This window comes from Etheostoma spectabile, unplaced genomic scaffold (genome assembly GCF_008692095.1).
Source record: "Etheostoma spectabile isolate EspeVRDwgs_2016 unplaced genomic scaffold, UIUC_Espe_1.0 scaffold00569849, whole genome shotgun sequence".
Classification (NCBI taxonomy): Eukaryota; Metazoa; Chordata; class Actinopteri; order Perciformes; family Percidae; genus Etheostoma; species Etheostoma spectabile.
In genome coordinates this window covers 1-15,721 of record NW_022605370.1, presented here as the reverse complement: position 1 = coordinate 15,721, position 15,721 = coordinate 1, and the positions used below count along the sequence as shown (strand labels likewise).

Genomic DNA, 15,721 nt, shown 5'->3' with positions numbered 1-15,721 from the left:
AGGATTTTTAACATGAATTATAACCTTATGATAAAAAAACAAACCCCACTTCCATGTTTAATAGTGTGCTAGTAGAGACTGATGCATTCCCTAAACATAGATGTTATCTCAGCTGTTGGAAATGGAGATAAAGACAATATTTGTTAATAGATTATGAAGTAACATTTTATTTAAGAATTGTTTTTTAACCCTTGTGTTGTCTTCCTGTCAACTGTGCAACTTTTTGTTTTTCTGGGTCGAAATTGGAACCTTTGATTGTCTTTTTGCCCCCCCCCCCCCCCCCCCCCGATGTTTTAGTCAATTATTTCTAAGCCTTTTGACGTTTGTTTTGAAGCTTTATGGGAAATTTTAGTCACTTTTTTCTATGGTCTTTCAAAAAAAAAAAGTTTTTTTGAAATCTATAAAATTGAACAAAACATCCAGATTTAAAGAAAGCAGTTGGCTGATCATTGTGTGGAACAAGCCTCGTTATTTCTCAGAAATTTTGGTTGAAAGACACTTCTCTGATAAAGTTTTGTTTTTTTCCAATATGGGTCAAATTTGACCCGAGGGCAACACAAAGGGTTAAAACCCCAAATGAGTCCGTTTGACCAGTTTTAACAAGTTTTTGATGTTTTTTTGGTAACCTTTCTAGATTTTTTGGGCCACTTTCTTTCAGCGTCTTGCATTTTTGTAGCTTTTTCCAACATTTGTCACTTTTATAAACTTTTTTTGTCATAGTTATACATATATAGATATAGAAAGTTTTTGTAAAACGGGTCAAATTTGACCCGAGGACAACAGGACGGTTAATGTAACTCAATAGAAAACTTTATCTTCACCTAAGAGAGTACCACTAATAATGCTTTTTGGGGTGAACTATTCATTTATGAATATTGCATGACTGAAAGTAAGCACATCCTCATCATAAACTGCTGAATGAACAATATGATTCACAAGCTCATCTGATATTTGAGGAAGTCGTCTGGTTTCTCTGCTGCGTGAACGCCCTAAAAACCAGTCTGGAGGATCCTGGACCGCCGGTCCATGAGCGGGTGAGTCTCTCTCTGAGTTTATTGCCTTGTTTCTACTTCATTTATTCACATTTTAGGAGTTTTATCCTCCCATTTGGCATCGAAAACATAGGAAAGTCTCATTTGCAGAAGCACGGCTTTGATTTGTGCAATTATGTGAGTTAAATAGTTGTTTAAAGTTAATATAATGAGCATGTTAAATCTGACTATTACAGACATGGACACAGCTCTTGATTCGACAGATTTATTTCTAAATGTATTCAACAATGTTTATTTTTGTTTTTAGAAAAACAGAAAACAGATTTCACTCCAAATGTTTGGCTTCCTTATTTCTTTGAGTATTATAAATATCGTGACTCAGAGCTTTAATTTTGGCATAATTGAAGTAAATTAAACTTAACTCTACTTTCTGGTAACCCTGGTGTTGACTTCACGTCAAAACTTAAAGTTGATGCTTTTTATCGATGTTTTTAACTTTTTCTTCAGTTTTTGTCCCTTTTTTCAACACTTTTGATGCTTTTTTTCAATGTTTGTCCCTTTTTTTGACATTTAACGCTACGTAACACTAACTTATTAACTTTAGTTTAACAGTTATTTTTGGAATTTATGGTCAATAAACTTCATTTATAGGAAATTATACCTAATGTCTGAGTTAGAAAAGCAGAAATTAGGAATTATTGAGACTAAAATTAAAGGAATGGATGTTGATGATAATCACAGACTGGAATATGTCAACTTTTACTCAATACTATTTCAACAACACTTCAGTTTGTTTTCAAATGCTATAAAATTGAATAAGACCCAAAATTAATGAAAGTGGAGATTTGTACTTGGCAAAGAGCGTTGGAATCAATCATGTTATTTTGGGGAATTAAAAAGAACATTGATAGAGGACAACGGGTCTGTATCTAAATCGTCTACATTGTCTATGTTGTCTAAATTGTCTATATCATCTATATCTATCTATATCGTCCTTTTATCGCATGGTCCCTGACACATGAACTAATAAAATAATAATAAACTAATAATAATAAACTAATAATAATAAACTGTGTTGTTTTTGCTCTCCCGTCCCCCCCGATGACCCCCAGCGTTGATGATGACGACAGCGACCGCGTGGTTGCCCCTCGCCGCCTCCCTCTTCCTGTCCTTCCCCCCCACGGGGGCCGAAGTGGTGGCCTCGTTGTCGGACTGCGACCAGTTCCTCCTCCAGGGGAGTCCCCCGCAGGTCCCGGACGTCTTGGAGGGCGGCAGGATCCTGAACCAGAACCGATACAAAGCCATTTGCCAGACTTTTGAGAACGAGAGACGGTTTGTGACCCTCTACGACACCGAGAACCGGATCCCGGTGTTTTCTGCTTACAAGTACAGAGGGGGGGTCGGAAGGAGACCCGCCAACGACTGGAAGATCGAGCCCCAGGTGGGTCCATCAAGCAGGAAAACACTTTATATTAGTTACTGTTTCAGCTGAAAATGGAGCATGTTTGGTTATTTAGTGCATAGGCGTAGTTTACAGGGGGGACGAGGGGGTTAGAACCCCCCAATAATCAAAACTGACCAGTGCACCCCTCCCCAAACAACACCTTTTATGATATAATTTACATAATTAACCCTCATGTTGTCTTCATGTTGTCCTCATGTTGTCCTCATGTTGCCTTCATGTTGCCCTCATGTTGTCCTCATGTTGTCCTCATGTTGTCTTCATGTTGTCCTCATGTTGTCCTCATGTTGTCTTCATGTTGTCTTCATGTTGTCCTCATGTTGTCCTCATGTTGTCTTCATGTTGTCTCATGTTGTCCTCATGTTGTCCTCATGTTGTCCTCATGTTGTCTTCATGTTGTCTTCATGTTGTCCTCATGTTGTCCTCATGTTGTCTTCATGTTGTCCTCATCTTGTCCTCATCTTGTCCTCATCTTGTCTTCATGTTGCCCTCATGTCCCGACGTTGCCCTCACGTTGTCCTCATGTTGCCCTCACGTTGTCCTCATGTTGCCCACATGTTGTCCCCATTTTGTCCCCAGGTTGTCCTCATGTTGCCCTCATGATGTCCTCATGTTGTCCTCATGTTGCCCTCATGTTGTCCTCATGTTGTCCCATGTTGTCCTCATGTTGCCCTCATGATGTCCTCATGTTGTCCTCATGTTGCCTCATGTTGTCCTCATGTTGTCCCCATGTTGTCCTCATGTTGCCCTCATGATGCCCTCATGTTGTCCTCATGTTGTCCTCATGTTGCCCTCATGTTGTCCTCATGTTGCCTCATGTTGTCCTCATGTTGCCCTCATGTTGTCCTCATGTTGCCCTCATGTTGTCCTCATGTTGTCCTCATGTTGTCCTATATCAATGTTCTTTTTAATTCCCCAAAATAACATGATTGATTCCAACGCTCTTTGCCAAGTATACATCTGAGTCGTGATTTCAATATTGACAATAAATGTGATTATGATTTTTTTCTATACTCCTAATTTGGATTTTAACTCACTCTTCCAGCTTGAGGGCGAAGACGAGAAGAACATGAAGCTCGGGGACAAGAACCAGACGTACGTCCACCAGGCCGGGACCGCGGACTACCGGGGTAACGGGGCCTTCGACCGGGGCCACCTGTTCCCGAGCTCTCACGCCTTCAACGGCTCCGACAAAATGGCCACCTTCACCCTGACCAACGCCGTGCCGCAGGCCGCCAGATTCAACCAGCGGAGCTGGAACCGGATGGAGACCTGCGTCAGGTGCATCATGGGCAAATACTGCCGGGGCAACAACGGGGTCCTCGAGGGCTTCGTGGTCACCGGGGCCCGGCCCAGCAGCAGCAACCTCCTCAGGAACCGGATCAACGTCCCCTCCGTGCTCTGGTCGGCGTTCTGCTGCTACAGCGCCGACGCGAGGACGTGGCTGGCGAGCGCGCACTGGGGCAACAATGTTGCCCTCTGGCGACAGATACCTGCAGACGAGGACTCTGGGAGATCTCCACGAGGAGCTGAGGGGCGATGGCGCTGAATTTGAAGTATTTCCTGGGACGCAGTGTCCGCTCCACGCAACTGTTACTGAGTTTTACCCCGAGATCCAAAACTGCAATTGCCCCCCATCTGTTTTATCCACTTCTGCCCCTCGCGCTACAACTTCTGCCCCTCACAGTTCAACTTCTGCCCATCTTACTTCAACTTCTGCCCCTCATAGTTTAACATCTGACCCTATTACTTCAACATCAGCACCTTGCACTTTAACGTCTCACACTTCAACATCTGCCCCTCACAGTTCAACATATGCCCCTCTTACTTCCAAATCTGCTTCTCGCACTTCAACTTCTGGCCCTCTAACTCTGCCCCTCTTACGTCAACTTCTGGCCCTTTTACTTTAACTTCTGCCCCTCTTCAACTTCTCACACTTCAACTTCTGCCCCTCTTCTTTATCATCTGCCCCTCACACTTTTACGTCTGCCCCTCTTCAACTTCAGACCCTCACAGTTCAACATCTGCCTCACACACTTCAACTTCTGCCCCTCAGTTAAACTTCCACCCCTCGCATTCAACTTCTGCCCCTCATAGTTTGAAATCTGCCCTGTACTTTAACTTCTTCCCCTCACACTTCAACTTCTGCCCCTCACACTTCAACATCTGCCCCTCACAGTTAAACATCTGCCCCTCACACTGCAACGTCAGCACCTTTCACTTTAACTTCTTACACTTCAACATCTGCCCCTCACACTTTTACGTCTTCCCCTCTTCAACATCTGCCCCTCACAGTTCAACTTCTGCCCCTCTTACTTCAGCTTCTGCCCCTCATAGTTTAACTTCTGCCCCTTGCTGGTTTCAAAATGAAATTGCATGTATTTAAAAGAAATCTCGGCTTCTATCTTCTAATTTTTACAAGTAATATAATAATACATAATAAATGGTCCAAGTTCCATGTTTTCTACCTGAAACCAGCGTCCTTTCCTTATTTCCTGTGATAAACATGTATTCCTGACTCAGAACATTATTCTGGATATGACACTTATGTTGTTTCCATAGTGGATTTTTAACATGAATTATAACCTTATGACAAAAAAACAAACCCCACTTCCATGTTTAATAGTGTGCTAGTAGAGACTGATGCATTCCCTAAACATAGACGTTATCTCAGCTATCTTTCAGAATTGTTTTTAAAACCCCAAATAAGTCCCGGGGCAGTTTGACCCGAGGGACACCAGAGGGTGATGTTGTCATGTTTAAAGAACTGTAATCTTGACTCTATTTATTAACACGTTTCTACAATTGCTTTGCAATTTACACAATTTATACACAATAAAATCAATTCAAATCATGTGGGGTTTTTTTAATACTAAATTGTATTGTTTTCAACAGACAGTACACCAAATCATTTAATTAATTATATGTTTCATTTAGATAGTCCAAAATCATAAATATGTCTTGAAGTGCTTTGCATCTGAAAAGTAGACAATGTTTGGCTAGCAGCATTTTATCTGTGCAATTTAAATTCATTTATAGTTTTTACAGTGTTTTAAAGACAATAAAAATGGCTTTACTTCACATTACGCTGGAAACTATGCAGTGCAAGAGTAGGAAAACTCGGACATATTTGTAGTTTTTCCTCTTCTATAAGCCTAGATCCTTGATGAGCTCGTGGACATCGTCGTAGCCGTGTCCGTCGGACAGGATCTTATTGCGGACCTTCGGCATGATGAGGTCCTGAGGAAGACCCATCTCCAGAGCCTCCTTTACCACCGGGCTGCTCATCATCAGGGCCTTCTCCAGCTGGTTGGTTTCCATGGGAACCTCCTCATCTTCCCTGGCACAGAACCACAACACGGTTGCTTATTGATTGATTGATTGATTTTCAGGGCTGTGTTGTTTGGACCCTATTTTCCAATGCATTGGTGTCTGAGTAACTAATGGCAACAAAAATGAAACTTGGTTGAGTATTGGGCGAGAACGCTGTAATGGACAGCTGTGAACCAACAGCTGTAACTTTATTGGACAAATGTGCATTGACATTTTCTTTTTTTTTACCACTGTTGTTTTTAGATAATTATTCCAAGTGTCCGACTAAATAAGGGAAAGGATTCCTACAGATATAGTGTTTTGTGTTAAAGGTGCAGCGGGTAAGACTCATAAAACTAACTTTCAGTCATATTTTCTGAAGCCGACCCTACGTTCCTGTAGAACTACATGAAGCAGGTCATTTAAAAAACAAAAAACCTACAGCCTTGGGGGGGGGGGGGGGGGGGGGGGGGGAGTATAACTGCGTGTCAATCACTGCTCATGCACATTTGTTCATTCTCCCTTGTGGGGGAGGGTCTTAGGAGACCGTTTGACTGAGGAGTTGTTGATGTTCAAATTCTTTGGCTAAGTCCTGGATCTTCACAATCCTACCTCCTGCACCTTTAACCCAGTAGTCAAAAAGTGAAAGGAAACCACTTCCTTACTCCCGTTTGGAATCTGAAGGATCACAGTGTCCCAACGAGCTCTGTTGCTTGGAACCCTGCAGATGATGAAGCACAGGGAGGAATATTAGAACTTCTACCAGCTGAAAGCAATGTTAAGGATTCTTAATATGTAGTTCCTCAAATGGCCACCAGATGGTGATGGTGACTCTCATGAATCTGTGTTCCAGCTGTGTGACACTGTGTTTGCTTAATCAGCCTCACACCAACACATGGTTGTCAACTTTACGATTTGATTCAGCTTGGACTCTTTGGCATTAAAAGTGAATTTCTTCTCCATTTGTGAATGAATATGATCTGAATACCAGAGTCCTCTCACCGATAGAGTCTCCCCCCTTTTCATGGTGACGTCACACGTTTGGTCTGAAGCCATCAAGCTGCAGAACAACTGTAGAACTGTAGAAAACCAATTAACAACAAAGGGGTTACCTTAAAGTTCAAATGGCATCCCAGGTGAGCTGGTGACGCGCACGCACACACACACACACGCACACACACACACACACACACACACACACACACACACACACACACACGTCAGTATATAGGCATACATACAAATACAGTACAGTCAGTGAGTGCAGTCAGGGTAGTCAGGGTAGGCAGTGCCTACCTTGCCAAAATTCATGCATAAAAATGTTTATTAAATAAATGTATTATAAACATGTACTTGTATTTTTACTGTTTATTCTTGTGGGGTACTGGATCTGAACAGTCAGCGGCGGGACCTCTACGGGGTACTGGATCTGAACAGTCATCGGCGGGACCTCTACGGAGTACGGATCTGAACAGTCAGCGGCGGGACCTCTACGGGGTACTGGATCTGAACAGTCAGCGGCGGGACTTCTACGGGGTACTGGATCTGAAAAGTCAGCGGCGGGACTTCTACGGGGTACTGGATCTGAACAGTCAGCGGCGGGACCTCTACGGGGTACTGGATCTGAACAGTCAGCGGCGGGACTTCTACGGGGTCCTGGATCTGAACAGTCAGCGGCGGGACCTCTACGGGGTCCTGGATCTGAACAGTCAGCGGCGGGACCTCTGCGGGGTACTGGATCTGAACAGTCAGCGGCGGGACCTCTACGGGGTACTGGATCTGAACAGTCAGCGGCGGGACCTCTACGGGGTAGGGATCTGAACAGTCAGCGGCGGGACCTCTACGGGTACTGGATCTGAACAGTCAGCGGCGGGACCTCTACGGGGTCCTGGATCTGAACAGTCAGCGGCGGGACCTCTACGGGGTACTGGATCTGAACAGTCAGCGGCAGGACCTCTACGGGGTACTGGATCTGAACAGTCAGCGGCGGCACCTCTGCGGGGTACTGGATCTGAACAGTCAGCGGCGGGACCTCTACGGGGTCCTGGATCTGAACAGTCAGCGGCGGGACCTCTACGGGGTACTGGATCTGAACAGTCAGCGGCGAGACCTCTACGGGGTACTGGATCTGAACAGTCAGCGGCGGGACTTCTACGGGGTACTGGATCTGAACAGTCAGCGGCGGGACTTCTACGGGGTACTGGATCTGAAAAGTCAGCGGCGGGACTTCTACGGGGTACTGGATCTGAACAGTCAGCGGCGGCACCTCTGCGGGGTACTGGATCTGAACAGTCAGCGGCGGGACCTCTACGGGGTCCTGGATCTGAACAGTCAGCGGCGGGACCTCAACGGGTACTGGATCTGAACAGTCAGCGGCGAGACCTCTACGGGGTACTGGATCTGAACAGTCAGCGGCGGGACTTCTACGGGGTACTGGATCTGAAAAGTCAGCGGCGAGACCTCTACGGGGTACTGGATCTGAACAGTCAGCGGCGGGACTTCTACGGGTACTGGATCTGAAAAGTCAGCGGCGGGACTTCTACGGGGTACTGGATCTGAACAGTCAGCGGCGGGACCCTCTACGGGGTACTGGATCTGAACAGTCAGCGGGGGACCTCTACGGGGTACTGGATCTGAACAGTCGCGGCGGGACCTCTACGGGGTACTGGATCTGAACAGTCAGCGGCGGGACCTCTACGGGGTACTGGATCTGAACAGTCAGCGGCGAGACCTCTAGGGGGTACTGGATCTGAACAGTCAGCGGCGAGACCTCTACGGGGTACTGGATCTGAACAGTCAGCGGCGGGACTTCTACGGAGTACTGGATCTGAACAGTCAGCGGCGGGACCTCTACGGGGTACTGGATCTGAACAGTCAGCGGCGGGACCCTACGGGGTACTGGATCTGAACAGTCAGCGGCGAGACTCTAGGGGGTACTGGATCTGAACAGTCAGCGGCGAGACCTCTACGGGGTACTGGATCTGAACATCAGCGGCGGGACTTCTACGGGGTACTGGATCTGAACAGTCAGCGGCGAGACCTCTACGGGGTACTGGATCTGAACAGTCAGCGCGGGACTTCTACGGGTACTGGATCTGAACAGTCAGCGGCGGATGAATGGAAAATAGTTTTTTTATTCAACTGAAAAATCACAAAATGCAAAACAATTTAGGTGCATTTTGAAATCAACTATTAATGATGAATGTTATTTAACTTTTTTTTTGTTACTATTTTAATGAATTATATGCAGTAAAGGACGTGCAAACGCTGCAAAATGTTTTGTATAAACTCTACCAACCGGCTTCTTCCGCCCTGTAGAATCTCACACGAGGAATCTAACTCCTTTCCACAAACCGAACATAAAAAAATAAACAGTATAAATAAAATAAATGTGTAAATAACAGAAAAATAACTCTGTAAATGCAAACAGTAAGTGTATCAATAACCAAAGTACTGCTCTCTAAAAAACTACAAGTGCAGAAACAGAAACAATTTTTCTCTTCAAGCATGAAAAAGAGAGAAACTACACAGAACAGCCTGAGATATATGGTCATGTTCTCTTCAAGAATATAAGCATGTCGACGGTTTCTGGCAGCAGCTGAGACCTTTGGGCAGTAACTCTGTCTCCTGCAGTAGAGAAACACGCTCACTTGGAACAGAGGTACAGGGATGGAAAGGTGTGCTTTGGCACGTGGAGACAGCTGTGAGTGTGTTTGCATAGTGCTCGTGTTGGCCGCGGTGTACGGCGTTTTTTTCTTACATGTTTACATTACGTGTTCGTCTGTCTGTCACTCTTTCTCCGTTTATCATTTCCGCAGGAAACCCAAATGTTGCCACACAAGTGATGTAAAGTGGCAGGGGGGGGGGGATCTTCAATAGTAATTTCACGCGACATCTCGTAAAACGAGATCTCGTCACACCCTGAGTAATCTGGCTTTCATTTTTTTTTTTTTTTTTTTTTTTTTTGCTGCCCAAGGGAAGCATTTATTTTCATTCAAGAACTGGAAACACACTGAACTTAAAATGATGTTGTTGAAACAACCGAGTTAAATAAGTACTGCACATATCTCTTTTAGACAATGTAAAGAAATCCCAAAAATAGGTTAGATTGGGTTATTCTGGTTCTACAGTTTCACCTTTCAACAGCAGACAAAACCAGAGTTTGATCCAAGACAAAACATAATGAGTTAAAAATACAATGACTGAAATAGCAATGGCATGAAAAGCACACTGAACAATGTACATCCACATTTTTTACCTAAATTAAAAGCACAAAATGTATCAAACTGAACAGGAAATGGAATAAAATGGATAAAAGGCATTTAAATGTAATACAACCTATAATGAGTTTCAAGGCAGGCTTGTGAAATATTTGGAAACCGCAAACTCAACAACATAACCTGCAAATCTAGAACAATCTAGAACTTTAATCAAACTAGAAAAGAAACTAATTGACCCTGAGTAATCTGGCTTTCATAAGTCAGTGCCTACCCTCTTCTCATGTTCTTGTCCCTTTTCTCAACACTTTTGAGGCTTTTTTTCAATGTTTGTCACTTTTTTTTGACGTTTTCAACACTACGTAACACTGACTTATTAACTTTAGTTTTACAGTTATTTTTGGAATTTATGGTCAATAAACCTCATTTATAGGAAATTATACCTAATGTTTGAGTTAGAAAAGCAGAAATTAGGAATTATTGAGACTAAAATTAAAGGAATGGATGTTGATGATAATCAGACTGGAATATGTCAACTTTTACTCAATACTATTTCAAAAACACTTCACTTTGTTTTACAATAATATAAAATTGAATAAGACCCAAAATTAATGAAAGTAGAGATTTGTACTTGGCAAAGAGCCAACAGCGCCCTTTGCTCCGTGTCATCCCCCTCTCTCTGTCTCTCTGTCTGTCTTTGTCTCTCTCTCTCTCTGTCTGTCTCTCTCTCTCTCTGTCTGTCTCTCTCTCTCTCTCTCTGTCTCTGTCTCTCTCTCTCTCTCTGTCTGTCTCTCTCTGTCTCTCTCCTCTCTGTCTCTCTCTCTCTCTTTCTCTCTGTCCTGTCTCTCTCTCTCTGTCTCTCTCTCTCTGTCTGTCTCTCTCTCTCTCCTCTTCCTCTTTCTCTCTCTCTCTCTGTCTCTCTCTCTCTGTCCTCTGTCTCTCTCTCTCCTCGCTGGCTCCTGTCTCCTGTCTCTTCTCTCTCTCTGTCTCTCTCTCTCTGTCTCTGTCTCTCCTCTCTCTCTTTCTGGTCTCTTCTTCTTTCCGCTCCTCGTCTGTCCTCTCTCTCTCTCTCTCTGTCTCTGTCTCTCTCTCTCTCTCTGTCTGTCTCTCTCTCTCTCTCTGTCTCTCTCTCTCTCTCTCTCTGTCTCTGTCTCTCTCTCCTCTCTGTCTCTCTCTCTCTCTCTCTCTCTCTGTCTCTGTCTCTCTCTGTCCCTTTGCTGTTAAGCTATTGTTATTTTATGCAAATAATAAATGAATCAACTTATTTATTAAAATGTTTAGATTATGTTCACTTGCTTGTTGTCTATTACACACACTAGAGCCACCCCCCCCACTGGACTGTAGGCCTATATGTGAGACATGTTTTTAAATTTGTGAGTGTTACAGTCAACTCCTAAAACTGTTGACGCAGTATAATAGCACACGTAGAAATCAGACCAACATTATGAGGAGAAAGAGCTCATTTTGGTGAGTAGGCTAATGCCTTAAGCAGCAGGGCTAAGAAACGGGATTTGTGAAAGCAGTTATAATGACAATAATGGAAAATGTTTAGCTTTCCAAAGTTACTGAACATAAAACTTAGTTTCTCTCTCATCTCCATATGACAGCAGTTTGCACACAGCAGGCATGGTGCGACACCTACTGGTCTGTTTTTGTAATGTTATGAACTGCCCTCGATGGTCCATTACGTGGAAACCACATTAAATATGAATTTAATTATATAATATAGTTAACAGTACCAACTCTGCACACACACGTTCTCAGGTTACCCTATATTACCAACTGTATTGAACAATGCGCTCATTAAACGGGGCTGGTGATGTGCACGTGGATAGGCTCGATATTAAATAACTGTAATAAACTATACTGTTGCTAACATATTTCTTTCGGCCCAGGTTCATATCAGCCTATTTATTGATTAATCTTTTTCTTCTAACGTTACTCTGGTATAACGTTAGTGCAGCACAGTTTACCCGTTATAAAAGCTTGACTTTTATTTGTATAAAAAAATCCCTGCTAGGTCCGTACAAGGTGTGCTTTGGCACGTGGAGACAGCTGTGAGTGTGTTTGCATAGTGCTCGTGTTGGCCGCGGTGTACGGCGTTTTTTTCTTACAATGTTTACATTACGTGTTCGTCTTGTCTGTCACTCTTTCTCCGTTTATCATTTCCGCAGGAAAACCCAAATGTTGCCACACAAGTGATGTAAAAGTGGCAGGGGGGGGGGGATCTTCAATAGTAATTTCACGCGACATCTCGTAAAACGAGATCTCGTCACACCCTGAGTAATCTGGCTTTCATTTTTTTTTTTTTTTTTTTTTTTTTTTTTTTGCTGCACCAAGGGAAGCATTTATTTTCATTCAAGAACTGGAAACACACTGAACTTAAAATGATGTTGTTGAAACAACCGAGTTAAATAAGTACTGCACATATCTCTTTTAGACAATGTAAAGAAATCCCAAAAATAGGTTAGATTGGGTTATTCTGGTTCTACAGTTTCACCTTTCAACAGCAGACAAAACCAGAGTTTGATCCAAGACAAAACACAATGAGTTAAAAATACAATAACTGAAATAGCAATGGCATGAAAAGCACACTGAACAATGTACATCCACATTTTTTACCTAAATTAAAAGCAAAAATGTATCAAACTGAACAGGAAATGGAATAAAATGGATAAAAGGCATTTAAATGTAATACAACCTATAATGAGTTTCAAGGCAGGCTTGTGAAATATTTGGAAACCGCAAACTCAACAACATAACCTGCAAATCTAGAACAATCTAGAACTTTAATCAAACTAGAAAAGAAACTAATTGACCCTGAGTAATCTGGCTTTCCTAACTCAGTGCCTACCCTCTTCCTAACACCACCGTCACTGGGCACATTGCCATGTGGTCATGCAGAGCCCCCTCCGACTACAGCGTCACACTTAACAGGAAGTGGCCCAGTCAAGTCCAAATGGAAAACCAACACTTCTGTTGATGCTTTTTATCGATGTTTCTAACTTTTTCTCATGTTCTTGTCCCTTTTCTCAACACTTTTGAGGCTTTTTTTCAATGTTTGTCACTTTTTTTTGACGTTTTCAACACTACGTAACACTGACTTATTAACTTTAGTTTTACAGTTATTTTTGGAATTTATGGTCCATAAACCTCATTTATAGGAAATTATACCTAATGTTTGAGTTAGAAAAGCAGAAATTAGGAATTATTGAGACTAAAATTAAAGGAATGGATGTTGATGATAATCAGACTGGAATATGTCAACTTTTACTCAACACTATTTCAACAACACTTCACTTTGTTTTACAATGATATAAAATATAATAAGACCCAAAATTAATGAAAGTAGAGATTTGTACTTGGCAAAGAGCCAACAGCGCCCTTTGCTCCGTGTCATCCCCGTCTCTCTGTCTCTCTGTCTGTCTTTGTCTCTCTCTCTCTCTCTCTCTGTCTCTCTCCTCTCTGTCTGTCTCTCTCTCTCGTCTTCTCTCTCTCTCTCTCTGTCTGTCTCTCTCTCTCTGTCTGTCTCCTCTCCCTTCTCTCTCTGTCTCTCTGTCCTGTCTCCTCTGCGTCTCTCTCTCTCTGTCTCTGTCTCTCCTCTCGTCCTCTGCTCTCTGTCTCTCTCTCTCTCCTCCTGTCCCTCCCTCTGTCTCTCTCCTCCTCTGTCTGCTCCTCTCCCTCCTCTGTCCTTCTGTCCTCGCTCTGTCTCTCTCCTTCTCTGTCTCTTCTCCTCTCTCCCTCGCTGTGCTCTCTCTCCCTCCCTCTCCTGTCTGTCTCTCTTCTCTCGGTCTCCTCCTCTCTGCTGTCTCTCCTCTCTCTCGCTCTCTCTCCCTCTCTCTCTCCTCTCTGTCCTGTCTTTGTCTCTCTCCTCTCTCTCTTCTCTCTCTCATTCTCTCTCTGTCTCTGTCTCTCTCTGTCCCTTTGCTGTTAAGCTATTGTTATTTTATGCAAATAATAAATGAATCAACTTATTTATTAAAATGTTTAGATTATGTTCACTTGCTTGTTGTCTATTACACACACTAGAGCCACCCCCCCCACTGGACTGTAGGCCTATATGTGAGACATGTTTTTAAATTTGTGAGTGTTACAGTCACTCCTAAAACTGTTGACGCAGTATATAGCACACGTAGAATCAGACCAACATTATGAGGAGAAAGAGCTCATTTTGGTGAGTAGGCTAATGCCTTAAGCAGCAGGGCTAAGAAACGGGATTTGTGAAAGCAGTTATAATGACAATAATGGAAAATGTTTAGCTTTCCAAAGTTACTGAACATAAAACTTAGTTTCTCTCTCTCATCTCTATGACAGCAGTTTGCACACAGCAGGCATGGTGCGACACCTACTGGTCTGTTTTTGTAATGTTTATGACTGCCCTCGATGGTCCATTACGTGGAAACCACATTAAATAAATTTAATTATATAATATAGTTAACAGTACCAACTCTGCACACACACGTTCTCAGGTTACCTATATTACCAACTGTATTGAACAATGCGCTCATTAAACGGGCTGGTGATGTGCACGTGGATAGGCTCGATATTAAATAACTGTAATAAACTATACTGTTGCTAACATTTTTCTTTCGGCCCAGGTTCATATCAGCCTATTTATTGATTAATCTTTTTCTTCTAACGTTACTCTGGTTAACGTTAGTGCAGCACAGTTTACCCGTTATAAAAGCTTGACTTTTATTTGTATAAAAAATCCCTGCTAGGTCCGTACAAGGTGTGCTTTGGCACGTGGAGACAGCTGTGAGTGTGGTTGCATAGTGCTCGTGTTGGCCGCGGTGTACGGCTTTTTTTTTCTTACAATGTTTACATTACGTGTTCCTTGTCTGTCACTCTTTTCTCCGTTTATCATTTCCGCAGAAAACCCAAATGTTGCCACACAAGTGATGTAAAAGTGGCAGGGGGGGGGGATCTTCAATAGTAATTTCACGCGACATCTCGTAAAACGAGATCTCGTCACACCCTGAGTAATCTGGCTTTCATTTTTTTTTTTTTTTTTTTTTTTTTTGCTGCACCAAGGAAGCATTTATTTTCATTCAAGAACTGGAAACACACTGAACTTAAAATGATGTTGTTGAAACAACCGAGTTAAATAAGTACTGCACATATCTCTTTTAGACAATGTAAAGAAATCCCAAAATAGGTTAGATTGGGTTATTCTGGTTCTACAGTTTCACCTTTCAACAGCAGACAAAACCAGAGTTTGATCCAAGACAAAACACAATGAGTTAAAAATACAATGACTGAAATAGCAATGGCATGAAAGCACACTGAACAATGTACATCCACATTTTTACCTAAATTAAAAGCACAAATGTATAAACTGAACAGGAATGGAATAAAATGGATAAAAGGCATTAAATGTAATACAACCTATAATGAGTTTCAAGGCAGGCTTGTGAATATTTGGAAACCGCAACCTCAACAACATAACCTGCAAATCTAGAACAATCTAGAACTTTAATCAAACTAGAAAAGAAACTAATTGACCCTGAGTAATCTGGCTTTCATAAGTCAGTGCCTACCCTCTTCTCATGTTCTTGTCCCTTTTCTCCTCCACACTTTTGAGGCTTTTTTTTTCAATGTTTGTCCCTTTTTTTTTTTTTTACGTTTTCAACACACCACGTAACACTAACTATTTACTTTAGTTTTACAGTTATTTTTTGGAATTTATGGTCAATAAACCTCATTTATAGGAAATTATACCTAATGTTTGAGTTAGA

General features: G+C 42.6%; 1 protein-coding gene across 1 annotated transcript; it reads left to right on the top strand.

Annotated features, from left to right (window-relative positions):
* Nucleotides 1-985: 985 nt before the first annotated feature.
* Nucleotides 986-4,063, top strand: LOC116685465 (endonuclease domain-containing 1 protein). Its single transcript, XM_032510510.1, has 3 exons — nucleotides 986-1,034; nucleotides 2,105-2,433; nucleotides 3,500-4,063. The coding sequence occupies exons 2-3, from the start codon at nucleotides 2,110-2,112 to the stop codon at nucleotides 4,001-4,003; spliced, it is 828 nt and encodes a 275-aa protein (XP_032366401.1). The 5' UTR covers nucleotides 986-1,034; nucleotides 2,105-2,109; the 3' UTR covers nucleotides 4,004-4,063.
* Nucleotides 4,064-15,721: the final 11,658 nt, after the last annotated feature.